The sequence below is a fragment of the Cucurbita moschata genome, unplaced genomic scaffold (genome assembly GCF_002738365.1).
Source record: "Cucurbita moschata cultivar Rifu unplaced genomic scaffold, Cmos_1.0 Cmo_Scf00031, whole genome shotgun sequence".
Classification (NCBI taxonomy): domain Eukaryota; kingdom Viridiplantae; phylum Streptophyta; class Magnoliopsida; order Cucurbitales; family Cucurbitaceae; genus Cucurbita; species Cucurbita moschata.
The window spans coordinates 1,790,540-1,806,704 of NW_019268547.1; the positions used below are offsets into that span (position 1 = coordinate 1,790,540).

A 16,165-nucleotide genomic window follows, 5' to 3' on the forward strand; every position below is an offset into this window, starting at 1 on the left:
AGTTAGGTTTAAGTCTGACGAGAATAATATTCTCCAACAACCGATTCATTTATTTTCAAATGGACCCATTTACCCTCTTTTGCAACCGAGCAAATTTTGGATATGGCCAGTTTCCCCTCTTTTGCAATCAATTAGTTTGCAGCGTGCAGCTTTAGCTAATTATCCCCACTTCCAGTAGATTCTAATCAATTATTGTCCAGATTCTTCTTTTTATTCTCCCCATTTCAAGTAAATTCTTCCTTTTATTCAATCAATTAGAGATTCTTCTTTTTATTCAATCAATTAGTTATATTAGGTCTCAGAGTGAAATTCTTCTTTTTATTCAATCAATTAGAGATTCTTCTTTTTATTCAATCAATTAGTTATATTAAGTTCCAAAGTTTAGCTAATTGTCCCCACTACCAGTAGATTCTCGGATAGATTCTTCTTCTTATTCAATCAATTAGTTAAATTAGATTTAAGTTCCAAAGTTTAGCTAATTGTCCCCACTACCAGTAGATTCTCGGATAGATTCTTCTTCTTATTCAATCAATTAGTTAAATTAGATTTGAGAGAATTCAATAATCCATTCTAAGATTATTAAAAAAGATTAAGAATAATTACCCAACACAACCAACTCAACCCCGCCTACTTCAGTTTCTCTTTGGAAAAGAAAACAACTAATATACAAAAGCTCACCACAAGATACGAAGTTTCCATCAATAATTTGATGCCTATGAGTTTTCTACACCATGAGAGTGAATTGACACTAGAGTTTTATCATAAAAAGACCAACAAAATATAATGAAAATATTATCAAAACATAAAAAAGTTAACAATTGGCGTAGTTTTTCTGCAAAATTAATTTGTGCAAAATGTTTTAGTACCCTCCACGGTATTTTCATATATTATAGATAAATATCCTCCCAGATGCACTATGCAGGAGGGTGCTCAACATTCTGTATGGTTTAAGCTAATCGCAGTGTGTACAAAATCCCTGGACTGAACCATAAATATAAAAGGAGTTCCTATAATTACTCTGCGAAAGCAAAATTTTTCCTAGAAGTTAAAAATGAGAACCACCGAAGAGCTCAGGCAGATTTCAACTTGGCTGAAGTTGAAGCAAGGTGGGAAAGGGTCCTGTGTCCCACAAATACCAAGAAAACTCCCAAGATGCCCAGTGCTTTCAATGTTGTAAACAGGTCCAACTGTGTAAAGAGAATGATAATTCCATAAGCAATTTTTGAAATAAAGTTTACATAAACTACCATTAATATGGCACCTACCTTTAACCAGAAGAACGTGTAAAGCAAGATAACTGCTGCAATGCCAAGATGGAAGAGAAAGGCGAAGGTGGCAGGTACTGTTGAAGTCGGGAAGTTCTTTAGATTCACGCCCATTCGCAATAGCTAACGACATATGAACAAAGGTAAGCTTGATGTGTTATCAAGGGTCGATTAATGGTGGAAACTCGATTGGTACTCCAGAAAAATCATATAAATTGAATTAAAAGAACTCACCCCAACCAGAAACACAAGGAATGGCAAGAACGTGAGACCCAAGAAGATAAGAGAAAGCTCCTTAGCTGGTCTCTTTTCTGGAGCCCTGAAGATGTGAGTGATTTCAGCTTTCGGTCCATAGCGTGTGTAAGGATCGACAGGCTGTGGAGGTGGACGAGGAGCTTTCTCTGGTGCCTCAGGTAGATCCAAGTCAATATGACCAATAGCCCGTAAGAAAGAATTCTCCTGAAGAATGGAAAAACCAGGCTACTTAATGTTTCCATAGTAAATTTTAACAAGTGAAACTAAAAGAAGAAACTGAAATTACCATGATGGCATCACCAACAGTTAACTGAATGTCATATCGACCCGAGAGATAGAAAAACTTCTCAACCAACCCAAGAAAGTCCTATTGATAAAAAAGAGTCCAGACATGAGCAAAATTATAATTTTACTTGGTTCATCAGCTTCTCAAATATAGGAACTAGTTGGCACATGTAAATGTCAACTTGAATAACAGTTATTTTACTTAACGTTTTCTATTCTCATGATCTTCAAAACGTTTATATTTTGTCCCCCATACTACTATTCAGAGGCATAAAGCTTGAACAAGTTCATTAAGAAGCTTAATTGCACCCAAAAGCAAATTGTCAGAGCCAGTTGGATGCACCAGTTGTTTTATATTTGTGCAATCACCTATGGTGAACCTCAGTTAGATTCAAAAGGAAACCTCTTTTGGACAACATATTGTGATCCACTAAGTGTATTGTGTTGCATTGTTTTTGAACAAGCAGCAGTACCATTTATAGCTCTCAATAATGGCAAAATGGCAGGATGTTGCATCAAAATAAGGAGAATGGATTCAACAAACTTAACTAGAATTATTTCAAATTTTTTGCCAGAGCCTTTAACGACAAAGGTATGCTCAACGCCACTTTCATGCCTCAGCTTGAGAAAAGCCTGCAACGAAGCAAACTTGTCAAAACAGAAAGAAAATGATGAGGGAACGATGAGACACAATTACATACCTGATGCGGCATAAAACCATGTCCTTGTGGTGTGGTCAGTTGAAATGATAGACGCAATTTCTGCAGGTGGTTTGCTGCCAATGAAATAGCACTCTCACCAACTAAATCAAGCCTGGATGAATCCAAAATGACAAATTATCTCTGTTTACTTGCACAATTAATAATATAAAAGGCAATCAAAAGCGTTCAAAGGACTCCATATTAAATCAATAACCATTTTGAAAACATAAGCAGAAAAAAAATAATAATAATGTTTACTTCTTTTGGGTCTCAATGCTCCCTAGATCGCTATCAAGAACCGCAATCTCTGCATTCTCAATTTTGACAACTCCTGAGATATATATTGGCACTTGTATCTGCCCCCCGGTGGCATAAATATCCAAATGCTCTGAATCATGAAGAGCAATCTAGAAAAGGGGTAGAGAACATTTTCAACATATCGTGGGACAAACTCTGAAACCATGTGCTAAATAAAATGATACAAAGAATTGAAGCGCACCTCAAAGACGAACACGTAGTTTCCAACATCAAAGGTCTTGGGGAAAGCATCCAAGATATGTAAACCAGTCTGAGGATAATACTTGAGTTCCTATAATTCCAGGAAAAAAAATAATAAATAATAAATAAATAATCTAAAGCTAACTTATCATTAAACAAACATTTGGATGAAATGGAAAGCTTTCAGTTGATAAAATTAAATTAGAACGAAGCAAATATGAAGAATATTAACTAACAGACCTGGCCCTCAATAACGGATGTCTCTTTCGAACCAGAGAGAAAAGCTCTTACTATCTTCACAGTTAAAGGAGGTGCAACTGAACCAAGCACAGTATTCACTCTCACCTGATAACATTTAACGTTATAATAAATCTACCAATGACTTTGTACAAAAGGCTCTTAGATGAAAAGGGAATAAAAAAGTTATCACTAGTGCAGATGGAGAGCCAATTAACAAAATGAAGATTTAATATGTAAAGGACGTTGTTTAAGAACACCAGATAAACCAACATAGACCATCTACACGCAGTGAACTCAAGCTTGAAGACATAAAAGAGCATACATGAACCAGAAGATAATTAAATTATTGCAAAACTGAGAGTACAAAGACTAAATTATTACAAACCACAGTTCAATAACAAAACTGTTACTCCCATGAAAGTTCAAAGACCAAAACTAATTTTTAACCAAATTTATAAAATTAAGTTTCATTTAGGTCTTTATTTTCTCCATTAAATCATCTTTATTCATTCCCTGATTATTTTTCATGATACAAACTTCCACTTAGAAAGTTACAAGTACAAAAAAAACCAGTAGCAAACAGCACTAACAATGCACCTCCTTTAATGCTGAACTCTTTATGCTGAATTTCATACCGATACTGTGCGTGTAAAATTACAATGAATACACCATTTCAACTATCAAGACCATAACATAGCTCTAAACCAACTTCTACATTATACTCACGATTTGAAAAAAAAAAAAAAAAAACCCAGACTGCATAAACCATTGTGAACAAACAAGTAATTACGAAAATAACTGCTAGAAGATGCTATGGTAATGAAAGTATGTTTGGTAGAAGAATGAACCTTCAGTTGGTCTTCCTTTGTTAATGAAAGAACTGTCGCTGGAAGAGATAAAATCAACGGAATAGAAACCCTGTGGCAGGAATAAAGAATTGAAATGAGAAAAACAATGCCATAATAATCTAAGAAACAAGTTTATCATGTAAAGGAGAGAGTACTCCAAGTGGTGAAACAAGAAACCCAATCCTGTTGTAAAAATTCAAATAGCCAACATCTCAGTTCAAAACAAGATGAACAATTCTCAAGGAAATTCATGAGAGGCTCCAACCATAAAAAAGAAATAAGCCTTCAATAAAAGTAATGGAGTTATAGAAACTACAACACGACAGTTTTTCCCTTCTACGTTGAAACAAATATTCAAAAAGGGCACCCCACTTAAAATGGATAGACAGAAAAGAATAACCAACTATTGAATTTTATCCGAGTAAACTAATAGTTCCAGTCTACCCCACATACTATTTAATCTTCCAATTGATATTAAGAGAATCATATAATTTCCTCTGTTTTCTTGGGAAACAATAAAAAGAAAAAAATAGTCACACAAACTCCCTTTTTTCTCCCTTTTTTTAATAAGAACTAAAATTTCATAAGGGGAAAAAAAGGTAAGAAAAGATAAGATATGGTAGCCTTGAGTTGAGGAAATCAAAAAAGTACACTCCAATCAACATTAATAAAAATAAATATAAGAAAGTAATTACAGAACTACTTTCATAATGCAATCAATGTGGAAGCTAAAAACAAAATATACCCAAAGATCAGAAGAACTCCTTTCAATCCCCTTTAACAGTTGTTTGACTTTTTCCTAACCACATTTTTCACACAGCAACCCTAAATGACATCCCCAAAAGTACAAACTTGCTTCATCAACCAAACACCGGACAAGAGTTGTTGCAAATGCAAAAAGCCATTGAAAGCTTTAGGTTTACGATCTAGCCATTCAAAATTTCTTGAATTTGTTTTTTATGAACAGTAAACAATATATATACATAACAAAATATACAAAAAATGAGGAAATAAGACATTCCAAGGCCTTAAGCAATAAATAAAAGAAGGTCTAGTCGTCACTCTCAATAAAATACTTGCCTATTTGTCTCCAAGCGAGCCAAGGAATCTATTTGGTTGAATAAGTCTTTAGCATCTCCAGGAATTCCGATGCCAAGGAAGAATTTTGCCAAACCAAAAATTGTATCCCCAGGAAGCTACAAAAGGAAACCAAATTGTTATATATTATATTATGAAACCAAATTGAAAATTTCTATCTCCACTCACATTTAAGCTTCCAGAAGTAGCAGCAGTAAATGCTGTCAACCCTCGAACAACTGAGGATGTAGTTGCAAGAGGCCCATGATGTTCATATGCATCAATAACTTTTTCCTCGAAATATAAAGCTCCATCATCTACAAGATAAAGACTTCAACAAATTACCTACTTGGAGTTGTTAGTAAAGAACAAAAACAGTTCAAATATTAAGAATGGAATGAGAAGTTTTCAATTTGGAATATCAACTTTCTCCAAATGTGCAGTAGAAACTGTAAGGAAGAGAATGTTAATGGGTTCTACAACAATTGAAATTTGAAGAAAACAGTACCAGACATAATTATCATTTTCCTTTCCATAAGACCAATTCTTCCCAACTATAATTCCTACTCTCATTTTTTCAAATTACCAGGGATGTCAAATGCTCAAATGTTTGGCGGGACCTTTGGGAGGAAAGGAACAATAGAATATTTAATGGGCTCGTGAGAACTTCAAGTGATGTTTATTCCCTTCTAAGGTTCTATGTTTCTCTATGGCTGCAATGGTGAAGTCTTTTTGTAATGATCCTTTAAGTTACTCGATTGGAGGCCCTTTTTATAGTTACCTCCCTTTTTCATGGTCTTTATTTATGTATACCCTTGTAGTTTTTCATTTTTTTTTTTTTTTCCTCAATGGAAGTTAAGAAATTCATAAAAAAATACTTTCAGTTCAAAATTACCATAGACTTCAAACCTTGGACGACTTAGTACGCAAAGTTCAATTTATTCACAAGTTATTTTGTCAGCAATCTCTTTAACACTCATACCTTCTCCCTCTAACCACAAGAATATCTGCACATCAAAGCATAGCAAAATCCACAAAAAAATAATAATAAAGGATGTGGAGTTCATGCAAACAACGTAGAGAAAATATGCAATTGAGCTCCTGCAGGATCATAAAAACTTCTAATTAAAATTACTATAACTGCAAAGGCCAACTAACTTCCAGACTAGAACATTCAGTTGCGATGTTACCACATCACCGGCTGAAGAAGTTTTGGATCAAAAACCAAGACAGAAAACGAATATTTTTATGGGTGTAATGGAGCTTGAGAGGATTCTAGATTTTGGATCATTATAATGTTGTTCTTTGGGTTCATATTCTTGTCTTTTTTATGACCTTCCTCTGTTTTTTTACCACCAAGAATAGTGAAACTTTCTTGAAATAATGTGTTTTGATAGCTTCTATTGTTGGTGGGGCCATAATCTCTTGAAATAAATTTTTCATGCCTTCCTCTGATTCTGACTGTTTTGTTTTTGTTTTATTCTTTCATTTTTCTTGAAGAAAGTAGGTAATGAAATTAGTAAATGAACATTGGGCGTTTCGTGCTTCAACTAGATAGAACACATGGAAAACAGACTGGGTTAGTTTCAAAAGGAACACTATGATTGCATGGTTGAATGGAAAATTTTACAAAAGAGATTTCATGGGAACTGCGAAGGAAAGAAAATATAGAGTTTTCCAAGATAAGTCTACAAATCAAATGGAGGTAGTAGAAAAGGCTAGCTTTAACGCTCGTCAATGGTGCTTCCAATTTTGTACTAGACAAGCACATGGAACAGACTCGGGCCATCCACCCATACTCCAAAATCAAATGGAAGAAGAACGAATTCAAGATGGAGGTGACAAATTGCACAAGCTCTTTAATTAAAAAAACAAATAAACAAATAAACAAATAAAATCCACGCCCAAATGATGAAGGCCAAGGCTTACCATATTTCTCAATACTGTCGAAAAGTTTCAGTATATCATTCTTTACAGTACCAATCTACAAAAAAAAAAAAAAAAAAAAAAAAAAAAAAAAATTATACATGTACAATTATGAGAGTGGCAGGCTAAAATAACTACAATTTTGAAACCGACAATAAGCAGTGGAATTAGAATAAGAACATGATAAATAAAAATATTGCCGCAGAGTTTATAGCCATAACAGCCAAACAGGTGTGTGAGAACATGCCAGTGACTAAGACTTTGAATGAGGAAGTAACTAGTTTCTTCAAATGTATTTCGATATCACTTCGATAAGTCACATAGGAGAAGTGAAGAATTCGTCTGACTACAAAATTAAAACCAGCAAAAATCATACTACAGACTGGGGAATCAGGATCCAGCATCTTCTCAATGTCTAGCAGTCGTGAAATTGCAAAATGATTTCCAAGCGGCTAAAATTTAAACTTTAACGAACATTGGTAGTCAACGCAGAAATAAACAACTAACTAGCCACATTTTTTTTTTCTAAGAAACAATCTCATTGTAAAAAGAATTACACGGGGGAGAGAAAAACTCTAGCCCAAAATAAATTACAAAAAAAAAAAAAATTGTCAACTGGTACAAAGCACAATCCAATTGTACTTACACAAAGGTCTTAGTTAGCACCAATAATGAGCAAAAGAAATGGAAAAACAAAACAAAACAAAACTCTTAACCTATACAAATGAGGGAGAAGTATGATAAAATCCTTTGGAATTGTGTGGCTAGAGGTCTCCTCCTATGAAATATTTGGAGAGAAAGAAACCAAAGAACTTTCGAAGACAAGTTGTTACTCCTTAATTCTTTTGTAATGGGTTGAAACATATAGTGTCTTGTTGGATCTCAAACCACCCAAAATTCTTTTGAAATTACAACCTTCTCTTCATTCTAAGCGATTGGAAGGGATCCATTCGTTAGCTTTTGTGGCCATTGGTTTGGCTTTTAGCATAGTAAATAAGGAGATCAGATATCATTACAAAATTGTGCTCTTTGTCCTAAAAAAAAACTTTTGATTGCACTCGTTCCAAATGACCCAAGAAGGCCTATTGATGTGGACCCATAGCAAAGCTTTGACATGTGTGTAGGGGTGACCGGATAAGACAAAAGTGAGGATATCCTTCACATCTCTGAGGAGAGTCACTAGCCATCCAAAAGTGTTGAGAATTCTGTCCCAATATTTACGAGCAAAGGAGCAATGAATGAAAATATGGTTTTGAGATCCTTTGTTTTACTAAGAGAGTGCCATCTTGGAGAAATGACCAAGTAGGGCATGTGCCTTTGGAGGATATCACCAGTGTAAATAGCCCAATTAAACATTTCTCAAAAGAAAATTTTAATCTTTTTGAGATTACTACCCTTTCAAATTCCTTTAGCTAATGTCTCGTCCAAGAGCTGTGTTGTATTCCCTATGTCAGCTAATAAAGATTTGGTGGTAAGGTACCCACTAGGATGTGGCATCCACCTCCAAGAAACCTCCCAATGTGATAGAAAAATAGGTGCAAGGTCAAGGCTGAGAACCACCCATTCAATAGCCTCTTTGTTCTTTAAGTTACGACTAAGTTTTAAATCCCAAAAAGAGTTTTCAGCACACTATGCCTCTTTAATCGTGGCCTCCTTGTAATGAGAAAGCCTATATAATTGAGGGAAATAAGAGGCCAATGGCAAGTTAGTATTCCATGAGTCCGTACAAAAGAGCGTGGCGCCACCATTTCCAACTTGGTGATATATTTTGCTGATAACGAGGGTTTGATGCTTGACAATAGCTTTCCTAGGGGCTCTGGAAGAAGATAAGAAGCCCAACTTAGATGAGAAGATGAGACATACTTCACCTTTACAAGTTCCCTCCATCGAGTACTTTTTCATAATTGTTGCTTTGGCTTTTTCTAATACTTTCATTTCCCATCAGGGGCAAAGTTTCTCTTTCAAAAAATATTGTTTTTCATTCCAGAAAGTCTATAAGAAAGTTCTCATAATCACACAAGGAGTTTTTACTTCGTCTTTAAAAGAGTGACCACCTGGGAAGAAGTGGAGATGGCTTGCCAATATCTCTATGAATCCGAACAGTCCATTCAAAAGAGTTGGTTATCGTGTATATACTTCCTACAAGGAGGTTCCAAATAATATTCAGAAATAATTCTACTCTCTCCCTTTGAAGCTCAGCTACCAAATCTTAAAACTACAAAACTATGGTTCCATAAAGCTCTTCCTAGGGATTCCCAATTGCATATATTAGGGTCAATAATGGAAGCTTCTTTTCTAAATTATGACAAAATGGTTTCAAAATTGAAATTCGCAGCAAGATTTTATAATGTTAAATCTCCAAAACATATTAGATTATACTGAAGGATGTTGAGGTCCCATGAAGTACTCGAGGGGTTCCACAAACTTTAGTAATGAAAAAGAATTTATTATTAACGACCTTCCTTGAGCAGTATCTGTTTTATAGGTTGTACAAATGTGTCCAAGAGTTCTAAGAAAAAGAATCCTATTTATAGATAGTGTGAAGAGGCTAGCGAAGGTCATCAAAAGATATTCATTTCCCTTCCATCTGTTCTCCTAAAATTTTTAGTGTCAAGAACAATGCCCAGAAGAAAACCGACTCTAAAAGGCAAAATAACACCTTTTAATCAGAGAATATCTCTCCAAGGTCCTCTTCATGGTGGGACTGCAGAGAGACCACAAATCCCCTTTGAGGGCACCAAATTAAAGCCAGCAGCCACTGGTGATAAACCACTAGTAGGGCATGCGCCACTGGTAATTTTAATCTTTTTCGGATAATTACCAGAGACCAAAAGCCAAACGAATTCCTTTCCATGATAGACTTCCCAAGTCATTTTAGGATCTTTTTCCTCCTTTAGAAAATCTTCCTTTCTTCTGATCCACTCGATAGAGTGACCAAACCCAATTCAATCACCATTTTTGTTATACCTTCTCTGGTTAGGCTCTTCAATGAAGCAACCTTTGCTTTTTTGTTCTTTGAAAAGATGAAAGAGAGAGGATGTCTCGTTAATATAAAGGTGGTCGTTAACCAGATAAGGAGATCCACTGTCTGCATTAAGAAAGGGCTCGTCTACTCTCTATGCTTTGTGACGACCATGGAAAATGTTTTTTGGTGAATGTTGATGAATCACTTGATGAAGTTCCAACTTCCAATCCATTAACGTGGCAACGGTTCAAGGATTGGGGTGCTGGCGAGATAAGAGGTGTAAAGGACAAGGAGAAAGTGCATGTATTATTCTTCTCTTGACAATATAATCACACGTTTAGTGTACAAAACATAAACCATTATTATGTTGTACATATTCTTTGATATATGAAAATTAAACGTCTAGTTTAATAATACCTATAATCGCACAAGCAGCCACACTAATAAAAACAGAAGTACACAAGTTCTTCACAAGAAAGGAACGTAAAGTTTCTGAGCTTAACGAAAATACAAGGAAAAAAAGTAAAAATACCATATTTTGATCAATATCAGACGATGCTAATGATACAACACCAGCAAGGGCTTCAAGTGCCAATCCTATAGAGAATAACAGCTATATAATGTAAGTTGCAAAGTTTAAGCCATCTAGACAAAGAAGAAAAACATGATATAAAGCGATTGTAGAATGTTAACTTCTCACCTAAATAATGATAATCTAGAATGATATAAAAAAGATGTGCAATTCTTCATAATCTAAGTTCCTACAAATCTCATTTTAGCAAACTTTTCGAAGTTTTTAAATTCTTCTTTAAATTTTTTTGTGAGAAACAAGAAATTTGCAGGAGAGAGAGAGAGACAAAGAATCTCAATTTCAATATAAGTTGCAAAGTTGGATAGGACATACATCCTTAAAATCTTAGCCTAGAGCCATGCATACCTCCAAAAAACCAATAGTAAGGTAATCAACCAACACACGTCCCACTTGTTAAACAATCAAGAAAAAAGAAATGTTTGTTGTTGCCCATTGTGTTGAAGCTTATAAATTATAATGATTCATTATATTAATGATGTTTAAGATTAAACTTCATGGAACAGAGTTATTACTTCCTCGTTGAAATTTAACCATTCCTTTGCAACTATACTTCATATAGGGTTTCCACCAAAACTTCAAACACGCATTAAAGTACACTTCATTTCTAGAATGCCTATTTTCTTAAAAGCTCCTTTGAAGTTAGGATTGTGACTTAGATGACAATTACATTTATTAAATAAATGTTTATGCTTTTGTTTTTTATCCAATTCAAATAAGTATTGTTAGTCTTTTCTTGAACAAACAGGAATGCTAATACCATGAGAAAACTAAGAAACTTCTCTGAAGCGGTGAAGAGTGACTTTATCAATTATCACAATTTACAATCGTATACAAACAAGAATGTCAAAAGAATTTTTAATAGGTGAAGAATTATGGATGAATTAGTACCAGCAGCATAAGTACTAGACTCAGGATTATTGGAACTATAGCGCCACCTTCCATCACTCTGGCTCAACGCCTGCAAATTATGCCCGAAGTAGACAAAAGGATAATTAATATGGATATCTATCACAAAGCACTGTTCATGTTCTTGGTAGAAAAAAGGTAACCCGATCAACTATCTACATGTGATTTCTCTATGATGTTTGCATTCTAATAATTTGCAACCTGATCTACAGAGTTTATGCAGTTTTTTTTTTTTTTTTTTTTTTTTTTTCTTTTTAGCAAGAAGCATCCTCCCATGAGATAATGAAAAGAAAAATGTAAGCCTCGAATGGAAACTAGATTCTAGGACCATATATACACATACTCCATTTTTCAAATGCTGAATAATCTAACCTTGATCGATTGAAAAATAACATCAGCGTCCTTAAGTGATAGATCAACTCCAGAACTTTGTTCCTGCAAGTATGAAAGGAACTTACTAAATTCAAATATCAAAAAGGAATTGAGGATCTATTCCTTTAAGAATTTGCAAATCTTCTTGTCACATCATTCACCAGATAATAAAAACTGAGAAAGAATATATTTGTATACAGTTTATATTTGAATCTTGAATCACCATAAAATAAATAAGAAATGGAATATGGTTACCTACATGGCAGATTGAGTCTGGATTGTGAATAGAATTTTACCTTTAGATGTAATAAGCTTCCTATAGAGTAGTAGAAGTCAAGCAGCGACCGCGCATCATTTAGAACAGTTCTAAGTCTTGAAGTAATGCTCTTCAAAAAATGAAAAGAAATAATCACAAGTCATGAACGTGCATTACCACCGATCACATAAGACTTGTTTGGAAGTCATGTAGAAATAAAAAGAAACAATAAATAATTTTCAGCTTAAAATAGTATTTGACAGGACGGTTTTTACAACAAAAAGTAGCAAAAAACAGTAGCAATACTTTGTCATTTTCATGTATTTTTTAGTGCTTTACTATGTTAACTTTTCATATCATCTAAACATTCAATGTCAAAGTAACATTTGATTACAATCTAATATATTTATAAATTAATGTATTAAATAATAAACCAAAATGCAAAAGGTCGCCTTATATACCATTTAACGTCTGCAATCTCACAAGGATGGGATCTCAATTTTAGAAGGAACCTTACAGATTGCAAGATTGAACAATGGGCTTCCCTCACTGGTGTCCACAAGATAAAAGGATATACTCCCTGTGGGGCAGTGAGACTTTCCCAATCGATGTTTCTCAACCTCAATGAGAAAAGTATGCCAATCTCCCTCACCTTTTTGTAAGTTCGATATGGGAAGCTAAAACCCTTGAGAAGTGAAGGATTTCCTTTGGATTTTTTCCTTTGAAAAAGTGAATACTAGTTGCATGATTCAAAAGAGGTTTCCTCACGCCTTACTCTCCCCAAACTGGTCTGTTATGGGAAAATCAGATTCGGAGGATCCAGCCCAGTTATTCTTCTCCTGCCTTTTCTTTCATGTATTGTTGCACAGTCCTATTCTGGATCTGATGTCATGTGATGCTTCACTAGTAGGCCTTGAAGTTCAAATTCAAAGGCCATGCTAGAACTCCATAGTCTAATACAGTGGCAACCGTCTTTGGAGGCTTTGAATTGAAAGAAGCAAAGAGTATTTCAAGGGGATGAGGTTTATTTTGATGATTTCTGGGATTCGGTGTGTTTTATAGCATCCCTTGTCAAAAAAATATTTGTAATCATGATATGATGCATATTTGGTTGATTGAGTATCTTTTTTGTATTCCCCTTAGCTTAGTGGGGATATATCATCCTCCTTTTGTAGCTTTTGTCAATAATACAAGTCTTGTTTCTTATCCCCCCCTCCAAAAAAAATCTTTTACAAAATGTTTTAAAACTTAAAAACAATAGAAATCATTTTTTAAAAAAAAAATTAATTTGCAACGTAGTATCTAAAAAAAACTAAGAAATTTCAAACAAGCGCTTAGAAACAGAGCACCAAGAATATAAGAATACCTCATATACTTCCTCCTTAATTTCACATTTCAAAACATCGTTAACTCTCAGAGCATAAAACAGATCCTTTAGAGCCGCAGATGAACCAAGAGCCTCTGATACAGACTTGCAAGTGGCAGCACTAATATCAGGCTTCTCTTGAATTCCAAGAATGTCAAATGTTCTTAATGCTTCATGTGTCTCTTCCAAGCTGATAAGAGGAAAAACAAAACTAAGAAAAAAAAAAAACAAGGATACAACTGGAGACCAAACATAATAATGCTCATGGAAAAAAAGAACATAAACAAAACCAGGACCAAAACCACCAATTCAAAAGCGCTATTCTACAAGAAAAATTACAACCATAATTCTGTGAGAGTTCAAAACCCTAGTAATAATAATTTACATTAGAAATCTATAATTATTTTCAACAAATATCTCATAAATGTTTTATATTTTATATTTATTTACCAATTAATTTAAAATGTAAACATGTAAAGAACGTAACATGCATGTATGTATGAACTAATATGTTATAATTGCTGTGTTCCTCCTATGCATTCATCCTAAACTTTTAGAGAATTACATGCCATGATATTCAAATCGTATTATATCCATGAACCTATTTTGTATAACATAAACATGGCAGTAAATTTCCATTAAAAAAAACTAGTTTCCTCTCCCCAAAATTTCCAAATCAAGGCTGAAGGAGGCCTTTCTATTCGAAGAAAATTCAACATGCTGTGTTCAAGTTTGAAGCAATAAAACTCCCAGAGTTGTAACAAAAAATCGATATACAGTGCAAATACATTCAAATATATGAGTATAAAAACTGTTGGGTGCCTATCGTGCATGCATCCTGAATGTTTAGAGAATAACACGTCACTATATTCAGATTGTATCATGTTCTTGAAAAAAATTCGAATATCGTATGCAAGGGAACAAATTTCCATTGAAAGAATTAACTAGTCTCCCTCTTCCCAAGTTTTGCACGTTGAGGTTGAAGGAGGCCTTTCAATTTAGAGAAAACTCAACACGTTGTGCTTGAAAAGTTTGTCAGAATCCATAAATTAAGACCTTAAGAGGTTTCCTTTAGGGCTTGTTAATTGCATCACAAATGAAACCTCCTTCGCAATGCTATAATGAAAGGCAATTTGGTTAAAAATACAGAGGTCGTAATGGAAAAGTAGCTTGTTGATGTAAAAAAAAATATTGATGGTCGAATTTATATTAAAAAGAAAAACAACTCTCAGATCCGAAACAGAATTTTACTGCTCTCGCACGATAGAAATCACAAGAAAGCAAAGAAGGGAGATTAGAATCATTTTTCCAAAGAGGCCATGTCCAAGAACTTGACGGCCACGTCTTTTGCACGAAATCTACCGAACTCAAAGAGACAAAAAGAAAATAAATACAAAAAATTCCTACTACCTTCCGAATACTCCAGCAGTAGGCCGGAAGAGCTCCAGAGCCGCATTTCGATGTGAATCTGAGATCGGCTGAAAAATGCTAGCAGCTTGGCAGATCGAAATCCAAAAAAGTAGCACCAGAAATGGAACTAGGTTTCTGGCCATTGCTGCAAAAGCACAGTAGTGAAGAATCATCAATATATGATCCTATCAATACCACAGATCACGCAATTCCTACATTTACACGGTCAATTCATATGAAATTTGACACAAAAAAAACGAAGGTTTGAAGAACCCTAGGGTATAGATCAAAGAGATAAAAACTTTTGACATATGGGAGGAAGATTACCCGGAGAGAGGTCCCGCAGTCAACTGTTAGCGAGAGAGTGAGAGAGCATAGGATGGGGAAAGCTGCTATATAAAATGTAGAAATTTCTTCTTTTCCGAACATTGAACCAAACCAATATCCAACCAATCATAGAACCGATCGGTTCGGTTTTTAGATCTGAACCATAATTGTTTTCCGGTTTGGGCTATTCTTTTTTATTTAAGAATTTGCAAATATAGCAAAATTATATATGATTTTGCAAATTTGGAAAGTATTATTTTATAAACGATGTCATGGACTTAAATGTTCATCATAAATTCGTTATAACGATATTGTTACAAAGAGCATAGCGAAGAATAAATAATATGAGTTTAAATAAAAATAGAACAAAGATAATCATGAATGAATACATATGTCCTAGTTTTGGTCCCATGGTCTTCACCGTGATCTCGTCATTTTGTACAGGGTGTCTTATTTTTACCTGAAAAATAAAAACAGCATGTGACTTTAGTATTTTAAGAAATACTCGCTAATCTCATTTTTGAATTGGAAAATGCAATCACACGTAACATGGTGGGATCTATCCTTTCATATAAAGATCATGGCATGGTCTTGAGCTCAGCTTTCCAGTATAGGCTCGATTAGACATGTAGTACTTCATTACGCACATCTATATAGATCCACTGGTGGGCTTGTATATATACCCCATGGACTTGGCTCGTTAAGCTAGCGAATACTCGTCAGTGAAGGAAAGACCCCCATAATATCATAGCGGGCATAGATATTGTAAGGTATGCGTCCGTATTAATCATAATGGGAAAGTATCCCAATGCACATTATATACATAAATGCATGAAGTTCCCATATCTTAAAATCATGACATAAGGGATTCGTGAC

General features: G+C 34.5%; 1 protein-coding gene across 1 annotated transcript; it reads right to left on the reverse strand.

The window, feature by feature from the left end:
• Positions 1-840: 840 nt before the first annotated feature.
• On the reverse strand, positions 841-15,372 carry LOC111464844 (dolichyl-diphosphooligosaccharide--protein glycosyltransferase subunit 2-like). The gene is made up of 20 exons (XM_023109092.1): positions 15,290-15,372; positions 14,963-15,107; positions 13,553-13,742; positions 12,227-12,316; positions 11,931-11,993; positions 11,541-11,610; positions 10,593-10,657; positions 7,099-7,153; positions 5,359-5,486; positions 5,173-5,288; positions 4,093-4,162; positions 3,245-3,349; positions 3,006-3,095; positions 2,765-2,913; positions 2,507-2,618; positions 2,355-2,438; positions 1,807-1,887; positions 1,500-1,724; positions 1,266-1,388; positions 841-1,187 (listed from the first exon to the last, which is right to left on the reverse strand). Exons 2-20 carry the CDS (start codon positions 15,103-15,105, stop codon positions 1,071-1,073), a joined length of 2,076 nt encoding a protein of 691 aa, XP_022964860.1. The 5' UTR covers positions 15,106-15,107; positions 15,290-15,372; the 3' UTR covers positions 841-1,070.
• Between the last annotated feature and the right edge of the window lie 793 nt (positions 15,373-16,165).

Bases quoted from the DNA above. Each gene is read 5' to 3' on its own strand.
- LOC111464844 (XM_023109092.1), bottom strand. From the start codon at position 15,105: ATGGCCAGAAACCTAGTTCCATTTCTGGTGCTACTTTTTTGGATTTCG. The intron at 5,289-5,358 runs GTGAGTGGAGAT...TTCCTTTTGTAG, and splicing joins CTACTTCTGGAAGCTTAAAT to CTTCCTGGGGATACAATTTT. The intron at 2,439-2,506 runs GTATGTAATTGT...GCTTCGTTGCAG, and splicing joins ATGGTTTTATGCCGCATCAG to GCTTTTCTCAAGCTGAGGCA.